Source organism: Trachypithecus francoisi, unplaced genomic scaffold, assembly GCF_009764315.1.
Source record: "Trachypithecus francoisi isolate TF-2019V2 unplaced genomic scaffold, Tfra_2.0 Lachesis_group16, whole genome shotgun sequence".
Classification (NCBI taxonomy): Eukaryota; Metazoa; Chordata; class Mammalia; order Primates; family Cercopithecidae; genus Trachypithecus; species Trachypithecus francoisi.
This window is the reverse complement of record NW_022681461.1, coordinates 81,294,442-81,313,356: the sequence shown is the minus strand read 5'-3', so window position 1 is coordinate 81,313,356 and position 18,915 is coordinate 81,294,442. Positions and strand designations below refer to the sequence as shown.

General features: G+C 44.7%; 1 protein-coding gene across 3 annotated transcripts in view; it reads right to left on the bottom strand.

The window, feature by feature from the left end:
• The window catches only part of ABCA1 (ATP binding cassette subfamily A member 1), a 149,242-nt gene that overhangs the window by 91,500 nt on the left and 38,827 nt on the right, over positions 1 to 18,915 (bottom strand). For all 3 annotated transcript variants that reach the window (XR_004443634.1, XM_033237920.1, XM_033237921.1), the window contains exons 3-5: positions 15,967 to 16,060; positions 11,276 to 11,417; positions 9,904 to 10,022 (exon numbers count right to left, since the gene is read on the bottom strand). Coding sequence is in view for 2 of the 3 variants with exons in the window: in XM_033237920.1 (XP_033093811.1) it covers positions 9,904 to 10,022; positions 11,276 to 11,417; positions 15,967 to 16,060 (355 nt within the window). In the remaining variant the exon portion in view is untranslated. The remainder of the gene's footprint in view (positions 1 to 9,903; positions 10,023 to 11,275; positions 11,418 to 15,966; positions 16,061 to 18,915) is intronic.

The window sequence follows — 18,915 nt, the reverse complement described above, 5'->3', positions numbered from 1 at the left end:
GCCCTGGATGGAAATCAAGGACCTGGTTTCTGAGATGTAGCCTGGCTTTGACAGGTCTGGGAAAACTCACGGTACGTGGAAAGGTTTCAAAATATATAATTCTAAGGCCTCAAATCAAAACTTTTGACAAGCGCATACATATAGAACGTGAATTGCAATCACCTCAAGATTTCAAAGAATTTCCATTTTGATGACATAATGTTCACACATGTGTCACCAGATGTCCCAACAAGATGACACACTGGGGGTCCACAAGGAAAGAAAATATAGTCTGAGGCGGCAACCTCAACTTTAGCGGCTGCCTGAGTGGGGTGAGAGGGTTCACGCGGAAAATGAGAAGTGACTGTGAGTCACAGGTTGTTCTTTCTAGATGGGCCTTGGGAAACATTCCAACAGTGCCTGAAGACAGGAAGGGGAGTGAATCTGGCGTTTCTTTCCAAAGCCCTCTTGTCTCCTTTCTCATCCCAGCGAGCCCATACCCCATGTCCTGTGACTTTAGGGAAGCTTCTGGCTACCCAGAGCTGCTCTCTTTAGGATATAACAACAACAGAGCATGAGAAACTGGAATTCTGGTCTTACTACTGCCGCTTGCCAGCTGTGCTTTCTTCGGCAAGTTACTCGGCCTCTCTGAACTTCAGCTCCTTCATGTGAGTATCCCCTACATTTTATGATTGTGAAAAAGCAGTGAGCTAAAGAACAAGCCTGGTACCTATGCCGGGCCAGGCACTGTACTAAGTGCTTCCCCTTATTAGTCCATTAATTTGCCACAACAGTCCTGAGGGAGGTACTACTGTTACCCCATTTTGAGGAAACTGAGGCACAGAGATGTATGGAATTATCCATGGTTACACAGCTGATAAGCATCAAGCCAAGATTTGAACCTAGGGCAATCTGGCTGCCACGTCTGTTCTCTTAACACCAAATTGTATTTCCCAGGGAATATTTACAAGACATTAATTTTCTACCCACTTCCTTCAATTCCCTGCCACAGCCAACTACCTTGCCATGTCACCAAAGCCACCCTGCTCCCTGGAGCTCATATCTTTTTGATTTTCAAAAATCAAACCAGAATCAAAGGTCCAGAATCAAACCCCACTGAGTCCTTAGTACTATCAGTAAATCCGACAGCCAGAGAGGCATGACCCTTTTCCCTAAGTAAAATCCAGTATAACCCCAGGGACTAACTTCCAAAAAGTATTAGTCAGAGCCGTATCACAAAGGTCAAACAGGCTGGGCGTGGTGGCTCACACCTGTAATCCCAGCACTTTGGGAGGCTGACGCACCTGACGTCAGGAGTTTAACATGACAAACATGGTCAGGAGTTCAAACATGGTCAGGAGTTCAATTGGTCAACATGGCATACCCCGTCTCTATTAAAAAATATAAAAATTAGGCAGGCATGGTGGCGAGTGCCTGTAATCCTAGCTATTCAGGAGGCTGAGGCAGGAAGAATTGGTTAAACCCAGGAGGCAGAGGTTGCAGTGAGCCAAGATCGTGCCACTGCACTCATGCCAGCCTGGGTGACAGAGTGGGACTCCATCTCAAAAAAAAAAAAAAAAAAAAAAGGCCAGGCACAGTGGTTCATGCCTGTAATCTCAGTACTTTGGGAGGCTGAGGTGGGTGGATCACGAGGTCAGGAGTTCGAGACCGGCCTGACCAACATGGTGAAACCCCCGTCTCTACTAAAAATACAAAAATTAGCAGGGTGTGGTGGCACGCGCCTGTTATCCCAGCTACTCAGGAGGCTGAGGCAGGAGAATCACTTGAATCCGGCAGGCAGAGGTTGCAGTGAGCTGAGATCGCACCACTGCACTCCAGCCTGTGCGACAGAGCGAGACTCCATCTCAAAAAAAAAAAGAAAGAAAGAAAAAAGAAAAAGAAAGGCCAAACAAGCCAGATTCATGCCATGAACATAAGGGAAGTGGCAGCTGAGCCACTGAGTCCACACAAAAGTCCAGCTGAAGGGAGAGAGAAACTCCAGACCCAAGTCAGGATGGCAGGCTGCTGCCCCGGATCTCTCTGCTAGTCCTGCCTCTTGCCGCCCCTTGACCTCAACAAGGTGATATGTCCTCCAAAGGGGTCATCTCCAGCTCAGTGACAAAACGTCCAAAGATATTTTTTATCTTTTCCTGGCAAAATCCTTATCAGCTCCAGAGAGCTTCACATCCTTAAAAAAAAAAAGATATTTCAGAAGCCCCCAAATCAGGAGCCATACCAGGCCAGTTGCAGCCCTAGTCCTCACTGGAGAAGGCAAGATAAGGAACTCCAGGCCATGGAAGAGAACCATGTCGCTATCCAACTCAAATCATCACAGTTCTCACGCAGCGTGCCATTCACACGGACTGCGGTATATATGTACCCCTAGAAACGGCTTGTCAGCCCTAGGAACAGTTTGAAAGCCATCCCTACCTGTTCTAGCCAAATTCAGCAGGTCTAGAAAATGACCTTTGCAGCCCCACACAGCACTCACTGGGCTTCTGGAGTTAAAAGGTACTGGTGTGGCCATAACTTCGGACAGGACAAGACACCTGCAGAGCTAAGATCTTGACTCAGAAGTTGCTGAGTTCCATGTATAGTAGAGAGAGAGGCTACCTGGCTTCCAGCCACACCACAGAATCCACAGCCCTGCCCACACCACTTGGGTTATGCCAGCTATAAAAAGATGGAGAACTTCCCCAGGTGCCCCACAAGTCTAGGTTCTGTTTCCAGACCAGCACAAGCAATGGCAAGGCTGAAGGACTGGCTATGGGGGATGTAGCGGTGGACAAGGGCCTCGTTAAATGTGGAAACGGGAAACACGGGAGCTGGGGAACTTCTCAGAGGGGATGTAAGGATGGCCTACCCCAGGAAGGCAAGAGGCTTCAGCTCCAGCATATGCACTTCCCAACTATGAGCCAAGTAGGACGTCCCAACCACTGTAAGGAGGTACCTGCTCAAGAGGGGACTGTGTGCACAGTGCAACTTGGAGTTGAAGGAGAGTCTGTAGTCAAGATTTCAGGATATGGGAGAGGAGCAGGCCTTGGGACCAAGTGGATATCTGAGCAGAAATGTTCAGTAGGAAGCAGGCTAATGGACCCATTAGGTATCACTAAGCAATACTTTTTAAGTAGCTGAAAAGGAAATATACAGTAAAAATAAGACAGCAAAGGGTCCTCTCCTTCTCCAGCCCAGCCATGATTCTCAGCAGCAACAACCCCATCAGAAAGGCCTTAGCTTGGGTCAGTCTGCTTCTCACCCCACCTGAGAATGCCAGATTCACCAGAGAGGGGGCACAGCGATGGCAGGTGGCTTGGAGTGGGGAGTGAGGATGACTCCAGGGCAAGGGAGGAAGCTTTGGAAGGGTAGCAGTGCTTCTTGCCCCACCATGCCCTGGCAGGAGCAGATGAAGGTGGGGGCCTGAAGCTGACACAAGTTGGTAGGGGGCTCTCTTTTAAAAAAAAAATAAATATATATATATATATATATATATATTTTTTTTTTTTTTTTAATCCTACTTTTGCAAACTTTATAAAAACATACCTCTGTGTAAACATATTGCTAAGACCCCCAGAGGGGACCTTGAAAGTAAAGGGGGCTATGAAAAATAAAATATTTTTAGCTTCCCAGTAAATCTACTTTAGGCCTCTAGGTTCATGGCTGCCCTTCTAGTAAAGTTCTGGGAGGCAATTTTGTGAAAGAAAGAAGACCAAGACTTTCTGAAGAACTTCTGTCATCATTATTATTCGTAGGCTCTGTTGACCTGGGTTCATACAAGGGAATAAACTTTATAATACAATTTTTTAAAGCACTTTTACTTGACCCTCACAATACCCTGCCGTGTGAAGGGCAGGTATTTTATTTTCTCCCACCTTCATTCCACAACGATTCACTAACGGCTCACCATGCACCCACTACTGTGCTGAGGCTTGGGATGGAACCATGAACAAGGAGCCCACCTTGCCCTCAAGGGGCTATAGTCTAGCAGACAGCCCACATCCTGGGGTAGTCCCAGGTGATCCCCCATGCAAGTACTGACCAAGTTTCTGGGCTGAAGCATTTTCTGATTGTTTCACCAAAGTTCCAATATCAAGGCAACGAAACTTAAGGCCCAGAGAGGCCGAACAAATGGCAAAGGTCAAAGAGTCAGCCAGGAACAGAAGGAGAAGCAAAGCAACTCGAATTTATTATGTGTCAACTGTGGGCTATGAGCTTCACTATCAGTCATTCACAGACATCATCTAATTTAATGCTCAGTGACCCTTAGGGCAGCTAATCTTCAGGTAAACTCTGGGCCAGAAAGCATCAACACATGCCCAAAGTTCACACTTAATGAGGGATGGAGCATGGATTTCTTCCCAAAATGAATCTTAATATAAAGCCCCACACTTACTTTTATTACAATGTTTTCCAATCTTCAATCATTCACAAACTACTCTCACAAGTTTTACCATATTCACATAAAATGTTTCTTTTGAATTAACTTTAATTATATTTTTCCTGCTGAACATCCTCCTAAGCAATAATTTCCATAAAATTGCAATTTGATGTGGGTTAAAATTAAAAGTTCTCATCCACGTACTGCCTAAAATCATCCCAGATACCACACAAAACTCACCCAGAGAAACACTTATCTCTGTCAGTCTGCATCTCACAGAGACAAAATACAAGCCTGTCACTTTCCCTAGGGTTTCTGAGGATTTATCCAATTTTTACATCTGAGTTGCAGTCATCACAGGGATTTAAGATGAATGAATGCTTTTCACACTGCCTTGCAAACACTAATTTAGTCACCACTCAACTTGTGTGCCTATACTCTGGTTTAGGAAGAAAATAATAAAATGTCTAAAAGGTTCCAGTGATGAGAAAAGTGGGTGAGGCACCCTGTAAGACTTCCTCCTTGGATTTCTTATTAGGATGATTTCAAGGATAATTCAAAGATTTGTCCATGGCTTAATTCCTGAAACAGGAGTTCTTCCCAGTTGAAAGATTATTAAAACAGCACAATAGAGTACTGTAGAAGGGGAACTGCCTGGAACAGCCGGGGAGTTTAGCCATGATTTATTCCCAAAATATCCCTTCTGTGGGTTGTGTAGACTTGGGACAGTCACTTCCCCCTTCTGGGTCAGATTCTTCTCTAGAATAGAAATTCCATATGGAGAGAGGCCATATTTGTTTTGGACACCTCTGTGTCTCGGCACTTAGAACAGTGATTGGCATATAGGAGATGCTCAATAAATAAAGGTTGAATGATTGAATCCACTCATTTATCTATAAATGAAATCACTGGTCTCTAAGGTCTCTTCCAATAAGTGGAAATAAAATGACGCTCTAGCCAAGGAAATCATGAGAGTATCTGAGTAGAGACCCCCATATCTACAGATCATCTGGGGATAGTCCAATGAATTTAGCAGATGCAACTGATGGAAAGAACAAGATAAACTTTCCAGCTGGAGCACAGAAGCAGGAGCCCAGTGGCCCAGCACTGATTACAGCATAGGCCTGAGCAGTAGAGTCTACAGGAGTGGTTGGTCTCCACTGGACTGATCCAAGCTTCAAGTCTTTGTCCTACAGTTACTGATGACTTAAATGAGGCCAAAGAGAGTTGTTTATCACATCTCTAGATGACAAGAAAGGAGTAGCTGATAAAACACATGGCAAAATCAGAATCTAAAATGGTTTTGGGAGGATGGTATAGGGAATCTAAACATGTAAAACAGAAAAAAGCCAATAATACAACAAAGTAATGGAGACCAAGTAACTTGCAATTCTGCATATTTAAAATCATCACAATTTTGTTTGAGTGCACATGGAACATGAGTCAACAAGGTGACGTGAATGCCAAAATGCCTAATGCAATCTCAGACTGCATTAACGGAAATGCAGCACTCAGAACAAGCGAGGCAAAAATCCCTTTCTCCTCTGTGCCAGACTACTTTTGTAATTTCCAGTAAACTTCAAGAAGCACACAGACACACTGAGACACAACCAGAGAGGCAGAAATGGGAAGGAAAAACATTCCAGAAGAGGAAAGGAGGCCATTTCGCCTAAAAAATCATGGACTTTGGGAAAACAGTGAAACAAAAACATGAGAGCTATCTTCAAATATTTCAAGGAAAATAAAATTAGACTTGTTCTCTAGAAAGCATAACAGGGTGGTGAATATTTTCTTTTTTTTTTTTTTTTTTTTTTTTTGAGACGGAGTCTTGCTCTGTCGCCCAGGCTGGAGTACAGTGGCCGGATCTCAGCTCACTGCAAGCTCCGCCTCCCGGGTTTACGCCATTCTCCTGCCTCAGCCTCCCGAGTAGCTGGGACTACAGGCGCCCGCCACCTCGCCCGGCTAGCTTTTTGTATTTTTTTTAGTAGAGACGGGGTTTCACCGTGTTAGCCAGGGTGGTCTCAAACTCCTGACCTCGTGATCCGCCCGTCTCGGCCTCCCAAAGTGCTGGGATTACAGGCTTGAGCCACCGCGCCCGGCCATATTTTCTAACAATTAGAGATGTCAACATCCAGAGTGAGCTACTTAGTGAGCCGTAGGTCCCCGCCCTGGGAAGGTGGGTGTGTGGTAAAGGAGGTGAATGAGGACAAAGCTCCAAACCCGATCAGTTTCAAGGATCCTCCCAGCCCTGAGACAGACAGCACAGGAGGGCCAAGTTCATCATGCTGTGATGGGGTGTCAGTGCAGATAAACACAGGTCTCTAAGTGGGAATCCATACTGACATACGCCAGTCTCAGCTTCTCTCTGAATTCAGCAGAGTGCTATTCACAATCAGCAAAAAGTTGGCCAGGTGCAGTGGCTCATGCCTGTAATCCCAGCCCTTTGGGAGGCCGAGGCAGGAAGATCACTTGAGCCCAGGAAGTCGAGGCTGCAGTGAGCTATAAGTGCACCACTGCACTCTAGCCTGAAAACAGAAAGAAACCCTGTCTCTAAAAAAAATTAAAATTAAAAATTAAAATAAATTGAAACAAATAAAAAAGTAAATAAAAACAAAATCAGCAAAAAGTTACTGATTTCCTGTAGGAAAAGGCAATGTTTCTGTGTATTTCCCCCTATACTAAGGCCTGCTTTGTGCTACAGGATAAGCAAAGAAAGAAGGAATTTAAGAAACAGCTAGGCCGGGCCTGGTGGCTCATGCCTATAATCCCAGCACTTCGGGAGGCTGAGGGAGGTGGATCATGAGGTCAGAAATTCAAGACCAGCCTGGCCAACATAGTTGAAATCCCGTCTCTACTAAAAATACAAAAAATAACTGGGCGCAGTGGCAGGCGCCTGTAATCCCAGCTACTCAGGAGGCTGAGGCAAGAGAATTGCTTGAATTCGGGTGGCAGAGGTTGCAGTGAGCCGAGATCATGCCACTGCACTCCAGCCTGGGTGACAGAGTGAGACTCCGTCTCAAAAAAAAAAAAGTTAAAAAAGAAACAAACAGCTGCAGGGCAGTACAGGGGACATAGTGAGTGAAGAGAGAGATATGAAACAAGCACCAGCATAATAATACACTCAAAATCCAAGGGACCTGCTCTCCTCAAAGCTGTGCACACAACTGTAGGGTTCTTAGACACAGATTTGGCTTCTCTTCTCCACCTAACTCATGTCTCCAGTTTCTCAAAGAAAGCCAGGTGCAGTGGCTCACGCCCATAATCCCAGCACTTTGGGAGGCCAAGGTGGGCGGATCATGAAGTCAGGAGATTGAGACCACCCTGGCCAACATGGTGAAATTCCGTCTCTACTAAAAATACAAAATGTAGCTGGGCATGGTGGCACACGTCTGTAGTCCTAGCTACTCAGGAGGCTGAGGCAGGAGAATCGCTTGAACCCAGGAGGCGGAGGCTGCAGTGAGCTGAGATCGCGCCACTGCACTCCAGCCTGGCAAAAGTGCAAGACTGTCTCAAAAAATAAAGAAAAAAAGAAGAAGAAGAAAGGAAGAAGAAGGAAGAAGAAGGAAGAAGAAGGAGGAAGAAGGAAGAAGAAGGAAGAAGAAGGAGGAAGAAGGAGGAAGAAGGAAGAAGAAGGAAGAAGAAGGAGGGAGAAGAAGAAGGAGAAGGAGAAGGAGGAGAAGGAGAAGGAGAAGAAGAAGAAAAGAAAACTAGTGGTATTTTAAGGCAGTTTCCTCCACTAAGATCAGAAAGTCTGCTTGACTACTTAACCCATCAGCCAGTCTATTTCAACTGCCACACAAACTGCAAGGCAGAAGAACAAGGCCAGATGCTTAGAAATGCATGGCTGTCTTATAAGAATACTGGCTCTCATTTATTGGGAATCTACTATGTGCCAGATACTGCATTAGGTTTTATAGTTTACACTTCAAGTTAGCTGCTATTTTATAGTTGAGGAAATTAAGGCTGAGAGGTTAAATGGCTTGGTTGAGATGTCACCACTCCAAAAAAATCATAATTCATATTCAGTAAGTGATTCCTATGTGCCAAATACTGTTTTTAAGCAATTACATGTTTTACCTCATTAACAGGTAAGAAGAGGTGTCTGAAAGGGTGCTAACTAACTTATTCACAAAGTCATGCATCCACAAGGCAATGTGTGCTAGCACTCTTTCCTCAGCACCATGCTGTCTCTTGCTACAGAAGTAAAGGAAATATCCCCAGTTCTGCCTCTGGTCAACCAGCAGGGGCTCTCCAGTAAATAAGGAAAGACTGAGGCTTTGATCAGGGGTTGCTACCTCTCTGTCTCCTGCACCAGAAGAAACGCCCATGTGCAAGACCAGGACCTGCAGGTCCAGGAAACAGCATCTCCATGGCCTGGCTGTGCAGCCAGGAGTGGTGTTAAGTGGAAGCTCCAAGCACAGCCATATCTCTCTCTGCTGTGAAGCAGCACCTCCTCCATGCCACCCCTAAGACAGCTTTGCTTCCCTTTGTCATCAGGTCCCACATTGCCCATTGCCTCTTTTCCTGCCTGAGGAAAGCACAGTTCTGTATGCCTTAAAAAAAATCCCTCAGATCTGAGTCTGGTTTAAATTCTAGCTTTACCATTTCTTCTTTTGCCAAATGGAAAACAAACTGGTAGGTCTTTCAGCAAAGGCCAGCCAATTCCATCCCTCCCTAAGAACCAAACAGAATAAAAAGCACTTCCCTGGAACAGTGGTAGTCACTGGTCCATGATGGGGAGGAGTAATTTATCACTGACATTGTTTAGAACCACCGGCGCATAGTAATAATAAAATGCAAACCAACTTTTCTCGGCTTCGTTATTGTTTCTATATTCTCTACAGACCATGCACGGGCCATTACTGACTGCACTCAGCCAGCTGCTCCCACCAGCCTCTGTCCCCTTGCCAGGCCACTGCCTGGGAGGCTACTCTGATGCTATGGCAGCCAATGCCTCAGTCAGCAAATGCCCACTCCTCAGACACTTCCTGGATGGCACGCAATAAATTGCCTGGATACTTACCAGATCAGAGGTACAGATTTCACTTTTTAAAGATAACAAGTTCAAATGCGCATCAGACTAATTGAAATGACTAGGGGAAAATGAATTGCATGCTCTTTTTAGACATAAGTGCTTAACTTTCACTTTTCCATATCAAGTTGCAACTTTAATTGCTCTTATATGCACAGAAATACCCTGTCTATAAATCTATCCATTCATTGCAACCACATGGCCAACTCCAAAAAAATGCAGTGAGCAGCAACCCGCACCTCTAGCTGTCCCTAAGGCCAAGACTGTAATATTCTTCTCTGGGGACTTTTCTTCCGTCTTCCCAGAGGAGATTAGTACATCACTGTCTGTGGCAACCAGCTCCCCTAGTTTCTTCACCAATGCCTCCTGCAGAGGGGCCCTAGAGGCCAGCCACCAAGGAGAAAAACCCCTTGGTGAAGATCTAATGGGAACAAGCCCCAGACACCTGGGCTACTCTCTTTCCCTGGTGCAGGTCAATTTCCAATTATAAAATGATGCAGAGAAGGTTTTCACTTACTTGAGCTGGATTTCTTGATCTGCTGTAATTTTCTCAGAACTTTGCGCATGTCCTTCATGCTGGTGTCTTTCTGGCTGTACAAAAGAAGCTTCCGAGCATCTGAGAACAGGCGAGACACACTGTAAAGGGTACAAGAAAAGGAGAAAGGCTCTTGTTAGGCCAACTGCCTCTGCTGCTTTACAAAAGTGACTGCCAAGTGCACATGACTCAGCCTGGCTCCCAGGTCCTTCACAGTCTGGCCCTGGCCCACTCCCATGGCTCCCCACACCCAGCTCCATTCATCACCATGTTCCCTTCCCCACCCATCATCAGGGGCCCAAATGCCCTTCTCCATTGGTCAACACACCCAAATCTTACCATCCTTCAAGGCCTGGCTCATCACACGTGTGCACACACATGCATGCACACACATGAACCCAGGGCTGACTTATCCATGAGGCACAGTAGGCTCAGTGGCCTGGGCCTGGGATACTCTTAAGGGCATATTAAAATGTTTTAATTTATTTTAAAAGCAGAATTAAAAGTTAATACACTAAAAATGTATAAGTAATCATGAATCTGATCTGGATTGTATTCATCTTTATAGCAATGCAGTCATGAAATATAATTTTTAATATTGTTGTATGGAAGGGGCCCGTGGAGGCTACAAAGCCAGTCTAGGGTCCATGAACATGACAGTGTGGCCCTGCGTGCCACAGCTGCAGCTTCCTCAGGATTCTCCTGAGCCACATCCCATAGTCCTCAGGCAACCTTACTCATGGTCCTGTGCATTTGAAGAAACCTCAATGTCTCATTTGGGAGACATTTATTATGCCCATACTTATGTACAGGCACTGAAGCCAGGAGCCAGGAATACAAAGGGAAGGGGCAGCATCCTGCTTTGCTCAGGGAGCTCACATTCAGGGGAGAAAGACCTGCAGACACTGTAGTCTGATGGGGCAGTGACAGAAGTGAGAGAGGTGATCTGATGCAGAGAAGACAGAACTCCCCTAGCCTTGGCTGTCAGCTCCTTATGGGCAAGGACCCTTCCAGCGTGCATCTCTGTGCCAGCCCCTACCCCCTAGCTCCTAGAGCCAGCCCATTCAGATGCACGTCTGCTGAATGATATCATTAACAACATATAGTATATTCCAAAATAGCTAGCAGACAGGACTTGAAATGTTCACAACACACAGAAATGATAAATACTCCAGATGATGGATACCCCAAATACCCCAAATTCTCCCTTCCCTCATTCTGCAGACTCTATCACACAAGCATTTACAAAAGCAACTTCACTTAAATCCAGCCATTCAAAATTCTCCAGAGGACAAGAAGGGAAGGAAAAGGATTAACTGACAAGTTTGGAAAGAAAACCTGATCTGATACTTACATGGATTTGTTAAAGTTTCCAACAACTCCAGGAGCCTCCCCAGGAGTCGGGTAACGGAAACAGGGGTTGTTGGCATTACAGATAATCCCCTGAACCCAAGGAAGTGTTCCTGCAGAGGGCATGGCTTTATTTGGAAAATGGCCTGTTGAAATCGAGGAGTAGAAAAACACAGGGAGAAACATTAATCTTCTGAAGCGATTCTGAGGCTCCATTTATACAATGCTTCATGCCAAGTCTGTCCGTCCCATTCCCCACATCCCAGAGACCTGTCTCTTCTGAATAAATCTGACTCTCAGGTGGAAACTTGGCCTTAGATGTCATTCTTAATCTAGTGGACATCATCTGTAGAATGGAGTTCATGACACTAGCGTTGGAGAAGTAATGAGAGAGGTCCTAAGCAGAAATCCCATAGCATCCTTAGTTCCTCTTGATGACCAGCCTCAGCTCTCAGACATAGAGGGGACTTGGGGATGCCCTAAGCCTATTTTTTCATACTCTAAGGAGGTAACTATGGTAAGATAAAGTGGGCCGGGCATGGTGGCTCACACCTGTAATCCCAGCACTTTGGGAGGCCAAGATGGGTGGATCACCTGAGGTCAGGAGTTCAAGACCACCCTGGCCAACATGGTGAAACCCTATCTCTACTAAGCATACAAAAATTAGATGGGTTTGGTACAAAAATTAGATGGCCTTGGTACAAAAATTAGATGGGCTTGGTGGCAGGCGCTTGTAATCCCAGCTACTTGGGAGGCTGAGGCAGGAGGATCGCTAGAACTCAGGAGGTAGAGGTTGCAGCGAGCCAAGATAGCACCACTTCACTCCAGCCTGGGCAACAAGAACAAAACTCCATCTCAAAAAATAAATAAATAAATAAGATAAAGTGACTGACAAAGAACACTCGCGGAGTCAGCTGGCACAACTGGGAGTAGAACCCCCATCTCCATGGTCCCAATCCAAGCCTCTTCCTCACACCTGCAGTTAGACTGGAATTTAGCTCATAACAAACCTCTCTGGTACTCTCCTCAGTTTGCCAAAGATTTGTCAGTTTCACCTCCTCTGCCAACTATAAAGCTCCTCAAGGGCACCAGAAAAACACGCAGGCTTGGGGTCTGATGTCGTCTGTGAAGCTTCGGTGTTTCGTTGTTACTATTGTTGTTTGGTCCCTATATTAAAACAACGAGGCCCCATCCTCTTGCTCTCTTCTTTCTTTCTTACAATGAGCTTCTTACCAAAAGGATGATGGGACATATTTGGGCTCAGTCCTAGGATTCAATTTGGCACAGTTGGGTTTGTGGCCATAACACACGGATGCTGCTTCTAAGGATCAAGATTAATAGGCCCTGGACCAGGGGTTCTTAACCCAAGGACCTGTTCAGGTGTGGACAGAAAGGCCAGAGCTCCAGCTTCTATCATATTCTCAGGGTTATCTGTGACCCCAAAAGAGTTCACAGTTATCAAGAACCACAGCTCTAGGTGGTGAAGAACAAGTAGCTTCACAAACCAATTGGAATTCACATCCAATCCCTGCAGCTTGCTAAGCAGCGACTTTGGCCAAGTCACTGGCCCCATACCCTCAGTTTTCTCGTATGTAAAGTGGTGATAAAAGTACGATTAACTTCACAGAGCTGTGGTGAGCATCACATGAGGTTTCGCAGGCAAAGCATTTTTGCAGAGTGCCTGGTGCAGGACAAAGGCTCCACAAATGGGCCTATGAGGATTTTTCAGGCACTGTGGGAGTGAATCCAGCACAGCACTTACTCTGCTATTGCCCAACAGGAACACTCCTTCCATCTCACAGCTACCACCTCCCTCCAAAGTGGGAACCTTGTTTTATTCATCTGTTTATTTTCATACAAATGGGCTGAGTCTCCCCAGAAGTTAACCCAAAGTCAGGACTTGCTGCACTTTGCATTTCAGTATAGGGTCTTTCTCTTCTATCCATACTCCAACCAGAGAAGCAACATCCAAAGCAAGGATGTGACAAGATCTGATCACTGTGGCCACCCTCTGCAGGGACTCTGGCCTATTGAACATTTACACAGTTAATCTCCCTATCTTCCTGTTAATAGTTCAAGGAAAACCAAACAAGGCCCCTTTGCCTAAGTCAGCTGCTCTTCATTCGGGGAGATTTATGTAACCCAACCAAATACTCGAAGAACCAAAAGATTCTCCCCTTTCAACGCCAGGAGATACTGGCAATGTAGACAGAGTGGCATAGGTGAAAAGCAGCACAGGGCAGTGATGGTGAAGGTATTTGAGGTTATCCCTTAGCAGGGGCGGCAAAGGCCCTTCCTCGTACGTTGTACCCTATCCTATTTGCAAACAAAAGTAGGATCAGTACTAAGCAGTGGGTACACAGGAAGACAAATAATATAATGGACTCTCAGGACCCAGGGAAGGTTTTAAGATCTTGATAACTCTGGTTTGAACTGGGGAAGATTTACAGAGAAGAATTTCACACCAATCCTTTGTTCTTAGGGACAAGACACCTCTTTAAGTTTCGCCTTAACTTTTAACTCTGCTCTTCCAACTAGGTCCCTGGAGGGTGATGAGAACAAAAGGTAAGGTTGCAAGAAGTGCATGGATGTGGCCGGGCATGGTGACTCATGCCTGTAATCCCAGCACTTCGGGAGGCCGAAGCGGGCAAATCACCTGAGGCCAGGAGTTCAAGACCAGCATGGTCAATGTGGTGAAACCCTGTCTCTACTAAAAATAGAAAAATTAGCCGGACGTAGTGGCACATGTCTGTAGTCTCAGATATTTGGGAGGCTGAGGCAGGAGGCTCGCTTGAACCTGTGAGGCAGAGGTTGTAGTGAGCGGAGAGCGTACCACTGCACTCCAGTCTAAGCGACAGAGCGAGACTCCGTCTCAAAACAAACAAACAAAAGAAGTGCATAGATGTAAGGAAAAGTCTCATTTACCATCTATATATATAAGAATTTCAGAACTTTTCTGAAAATTTATGATCTAGAGTCAGAGGAATCTAGGTTAAAACTCAACAACTTGCCCAAGATCACAACCTCAGTGAATGGCAGAGGCAGGATACAAACAAACTCCAACTTGTCTGATGCCAAAGAAATCTGCTGTTTCCACTACACTATCCTGCCTGCTTGTAATCATTCCAGAAAGAATAGTCCAGTAGATGAAAAAACTGATTTTGTCCTTGAAACTTATACTTTAGTGGCACTTGGCATAATGCTTAAATGAAATCTAATATGTATTTGCTCATCAATCAAAAAAATCTCTTTGGGGTTCCAAAAGAGAAAACAATTATCTCACAGGCATATAAATGGTGTATAAATTTCAGTTTATGCTTTTTTTTTTTTTTGAGACACAGTCACGCTCTGCTGCCCAGGCTGGAGTACAATGGCATGATCTCGGCTTACTGTAACCTCTGCCTCGCGGGTTCAAACAATTCTCCTGCCTCAGCACCCCCAGTAGCTGGCATTACAGGTGTGCACCACCACGCCTGGCTAATTTTTGTATTTTTAGTAGAGATGAGGTTTCACCATGTTGGCCAGGCTGGTTTCAAACTCCTGACCTCAAGTGATCCACCCACCTTGACCTCCCAAAGTGCTGGGATTATAGGCCTGAACCACTGTGCTGGCCCACTCTTTTCTTTTTTGGTGAAATCAGGAAATCATGTCTGAGAAAATGTTTCTTGAGCGGGGTGTGTGTGTGTGTGTATTTCATATGACTATGTGTGATGTGCAGTAGATAATTAGCAAGTAAATACTGTTGCTATGTATTGTGAGAAAGACGGGACCAGGCCAAGACACACAATTAAAAGGTGGCCCTGGTCCCATTGCTTTCCTGGAAGAACAGTATCTCGTAAGCTTGTGGGTCTCGTAGGGGTATGGACTGAGCTGCTTAGCAGTAGGAAAAATCACCGGGGCAGTGAAACTGAAGTCCCAGCTACATTCACAAATATTGATCCTTTAGATTTAGCCATTTCTGCAGTGTCAGTCCACCCACTGAGCCCAGACCTAAGAGAAAGACTGTGATTGTAAGATGATACACTGACAATAATAATATGAGGTAGGTATTACTATTCCCTTTTAAAAAGTAGCTGAAATCACTTGGCCAAGGTCATATGCTTAGTGAATGCTGACACCAGAATTCATACCCAGGTAACCTGACATCTGGAGCTTGCGTTCTTAGCCACTACTGTATTTTCTATGCTCACTGTAAAGGCTGTTATCAAAATACATGATTGACAGTCAGATGATCTGAGTTCTATTCAAGGTTGTTATGAGAATAAAATAATATTAGTAAAACTGAGAAGTTCTACACAAATGTTGCTTAAAATGATGTGTTCCATGATTTGCAACGCGTGATTAAGACACCATGCATATGGAAAAGACTAGGTGTTAAGGCATTATCTTAAATGTGCTTTTGAATCACCACTTTCTAAAATTATCAGTAAGGTTATTTTATTTTCGTGATTTAAAAATGTGTAAAAGAGATGTTGGCTATTGTTATAATTACAAGTATCACCATTCACTAGGCCTGAAAATAGTCTCCTAAGTTCATGCCTTATCAAAAAATGAGAAGCCTGGGTTTTTCTGATCCAAACCATGTGTGATGTTTCTTAAAGATGGCATCTTTGGAAAAGTCCAATTTAGCCCACGTTCATTGCCTGGATTTTCCCTGCCACTGGTGAGTCTCAGGTAACATCCACAGTTACTTACATTCATGTTGTTCATAGGGTGGGTAGCTCAGCCGAACAGAGATCAGGATCAGGAAGATAAATAGAGGCCAGGCCACTTCCAGCAGCAGCTGACACTGAGTGGAAAATAAGACAGAACACTGTAAATTTCAAAATAACATAGATGTCCAATGCTACTGGGATTTAGGAAATCCACAGAAAACTTCATTTACTAATTAATCAATTTCTCCAGTCTCTCCCACCACTCTCTAAGCTTTAACAGAACTGTTTGGAGTTCCGAACTTTTAATACACCTTTCCATAAACCTCTGTGTCTTCCCTTAGGTAAGGGAAGATGCTTCCTATCCTGCTTTATCTGGTTCACTTCTACTCATTTTTCAGGATGCATCCTGGCATAATTTCCTTTACTAAAATCTCAGCCTGAGCTAGAAGCCCTTCTCCCGTGCTACCCCAGTAACCCAGGCACACTCCTCCTGTAGCATCTTCGTGGAGCTCCTGAAATCATCTGTTTCTGTTGCTGGCTTCCTCAGCACACTGAGCACTCTGAAAGCAGGCACTCATCCGAGTCTCTCTGCATCCCCAGCCTTAGCACAGTGTCAGGTACGTGGTGACTGTGTTGAAAGGAGAGGACCAGGGCAACCCGCTGTGCTAAATACACACAACCCTTGCTCCTCTAATTGCACAGAAAGCTGCTCCCTATGGGGCAGAGAAGAGGGCTCACAACAATGAAAATTCACACACAGTTCCATATTGACCTGTGTGCATGCAGGACTGTAAAGAGAGAGGGCGGAGTCCTTCCCCATCTGTCCAGGTCTGGTCACCATCTTCTCCAATGAGTTAAAAGATCATTGAACTTACAAGCAAGCATGATACACTGGTTAAAGCAATAAGGTTTCTCCAAAGGAAAACCCTGCCTCAGTGAGTTACTAGGGGATAAATCAGCACAAGGACAAGATGGAAATCACTAGACGTAATGTAACTGAGCCAATAGTGTTCAGACAACTAGTTACATTGCCTGAAGTCTATCACCTCTCCCATTCCTTTCATTTCCGTATTTCAACATTGTAATCAACATAAATACCAAAGAGCCCAAAAGAGTCACGGGGCCTTGTGTTTAAGAGTAATTATAACTTATAACTGTGGCTTCAGAGTCACAGAGCCAAAAGAACACTGGTATGAAATCCCTTTTTGTCTAATTTTTTTAAAAAAAGCAAAAGATTGGGCCGGGTGCACTGGCTCATGCCTGTAATCCCAGCACTTTGGGAGGCTGAGGTGGGTGGATCACCTAAGGTCAGGCATTCGAGACCACACTGGCCAACATGGTGAAACCCTGTCTCTATTAAAAATACAAAAAAAGTAGCTCGGCATAGTGTTGGGTGCATGTAATCCCAGCTACTTGGGAGGTTGAGGCAGAACTGCTTGAACCCAGGAGGCGGAGGTTGCAGTGAGCTGAGATTGTGCCACTGCACTCCAGCCAGGGCAACAGAGCAAAACTGTGTCTCAAAAAAAAAAAAAAAAGCAAAGATTTTTTTTTTGAGACACGGTCTTGCTCCACCGTCCAGGCTAGGGTATGATCTAGAGATCATAGCTCACTGTAACGTCAAACTCTTGGGCTCCAGTGATCCTCTGCCCCAGGGCTCCCAAACTGCTGGGATTACAGGCGTAAGCCACCGCACTCAGCCAATGCAGAAATTTTTCTTGATCTTCAAGTCCTTATATTTTTACAGAAAATTTGAAAATAAAAAAATACAGAAAAGTTTAAAACGGTAAATATAAATCACCTTAATCCTACCTCTAAGAGATAATCTCTAGTAAACTGAACTAAAAATGGTTCTCTATTAATATCGTTTGTCTTTTTTCATGCTTACATAAATAATATTTTTTCTCTACAATATTGAGACTATGCAGCACATATACTTTTGTATTCTGCTTTTTCATTTAACATCATACTGGGAGAGCATTTCCCATGACATAAAATATGCTCTTAAAACATGTCTTGTAATGTCTACTTGATATTCCACTCTGTGAAGAGATCATAATTTAAACTTTCTGCTCAATTGCTGGTGCTTCAGATTGTTTTGGGTGGTTTTTTTTATTATTATTTATTTATTTGTTGTTTTATTTCTGATAAAAAAAAAAAAGTTTTTTTATTTCCAAAGACCTCTGATAAGGTTCTACATTAAACTCTTTTAAAAAATCTTTTCGGGGATGGATGCAGTGGCTCATGCCGGTAATCACTTTGTGAGGCCGAAGCAGGTGGATCACCTGAGGTCAGGAGTTGGAGACCAGCCTGGCCATCATGGCGAAACCCTGTGCCTACTAAAAATACAAAACTTAGATGGGCATGGGGGTATACGCCTATAATCCCAGCTACTTGGGAGGCCAAGGCAGGAGAATCTCTTGAACCCAGGAGGCCAAGGCAGAAGAATCGCTCGAACCCAGGAGGTCAAGGTAGGAGAATCGCTCGAACCAGAAGGCCTAGGTTGCAGTGAGCCGAGATCACGCCACTGCGTGATCAGAGTGAGACTGGGCAGAAGGAAATATAGCAAGATAAATAGTGGATGTACTAGAATGATAAGAATATGGGTGTGACTGGCACAGTGTCTCATGCCTATAATCCCAGAACTTTGGGAGGCCAAGGCAGGCGGATCACCTGAGGTCAGGAGTTTGAGACCAACCTGGCCAACATGATGAAACCCCATCTCTACTAAAAATACAAAATTAGCTGAGCATGGTGGTGCATGTTTGTACTTCCAGCTACTTGGGAGGCCAAAGTAGGAGAATTGCTTAAACCTGGGAAGCGGAGGTTGCTGTGAGCTAAGATTATGCCACTGCACTCCAGCCTGGGCGACAGAGCAAGACTCTTGTCTCTAAATTAAGAAAAAAAAAAAAAAGGGGGGGGTGATGTTTTTAATACTTTCCTGTCTTTTCTAAATTTTCCACAATGAGCATGTATAAATTATCTCGTGGTA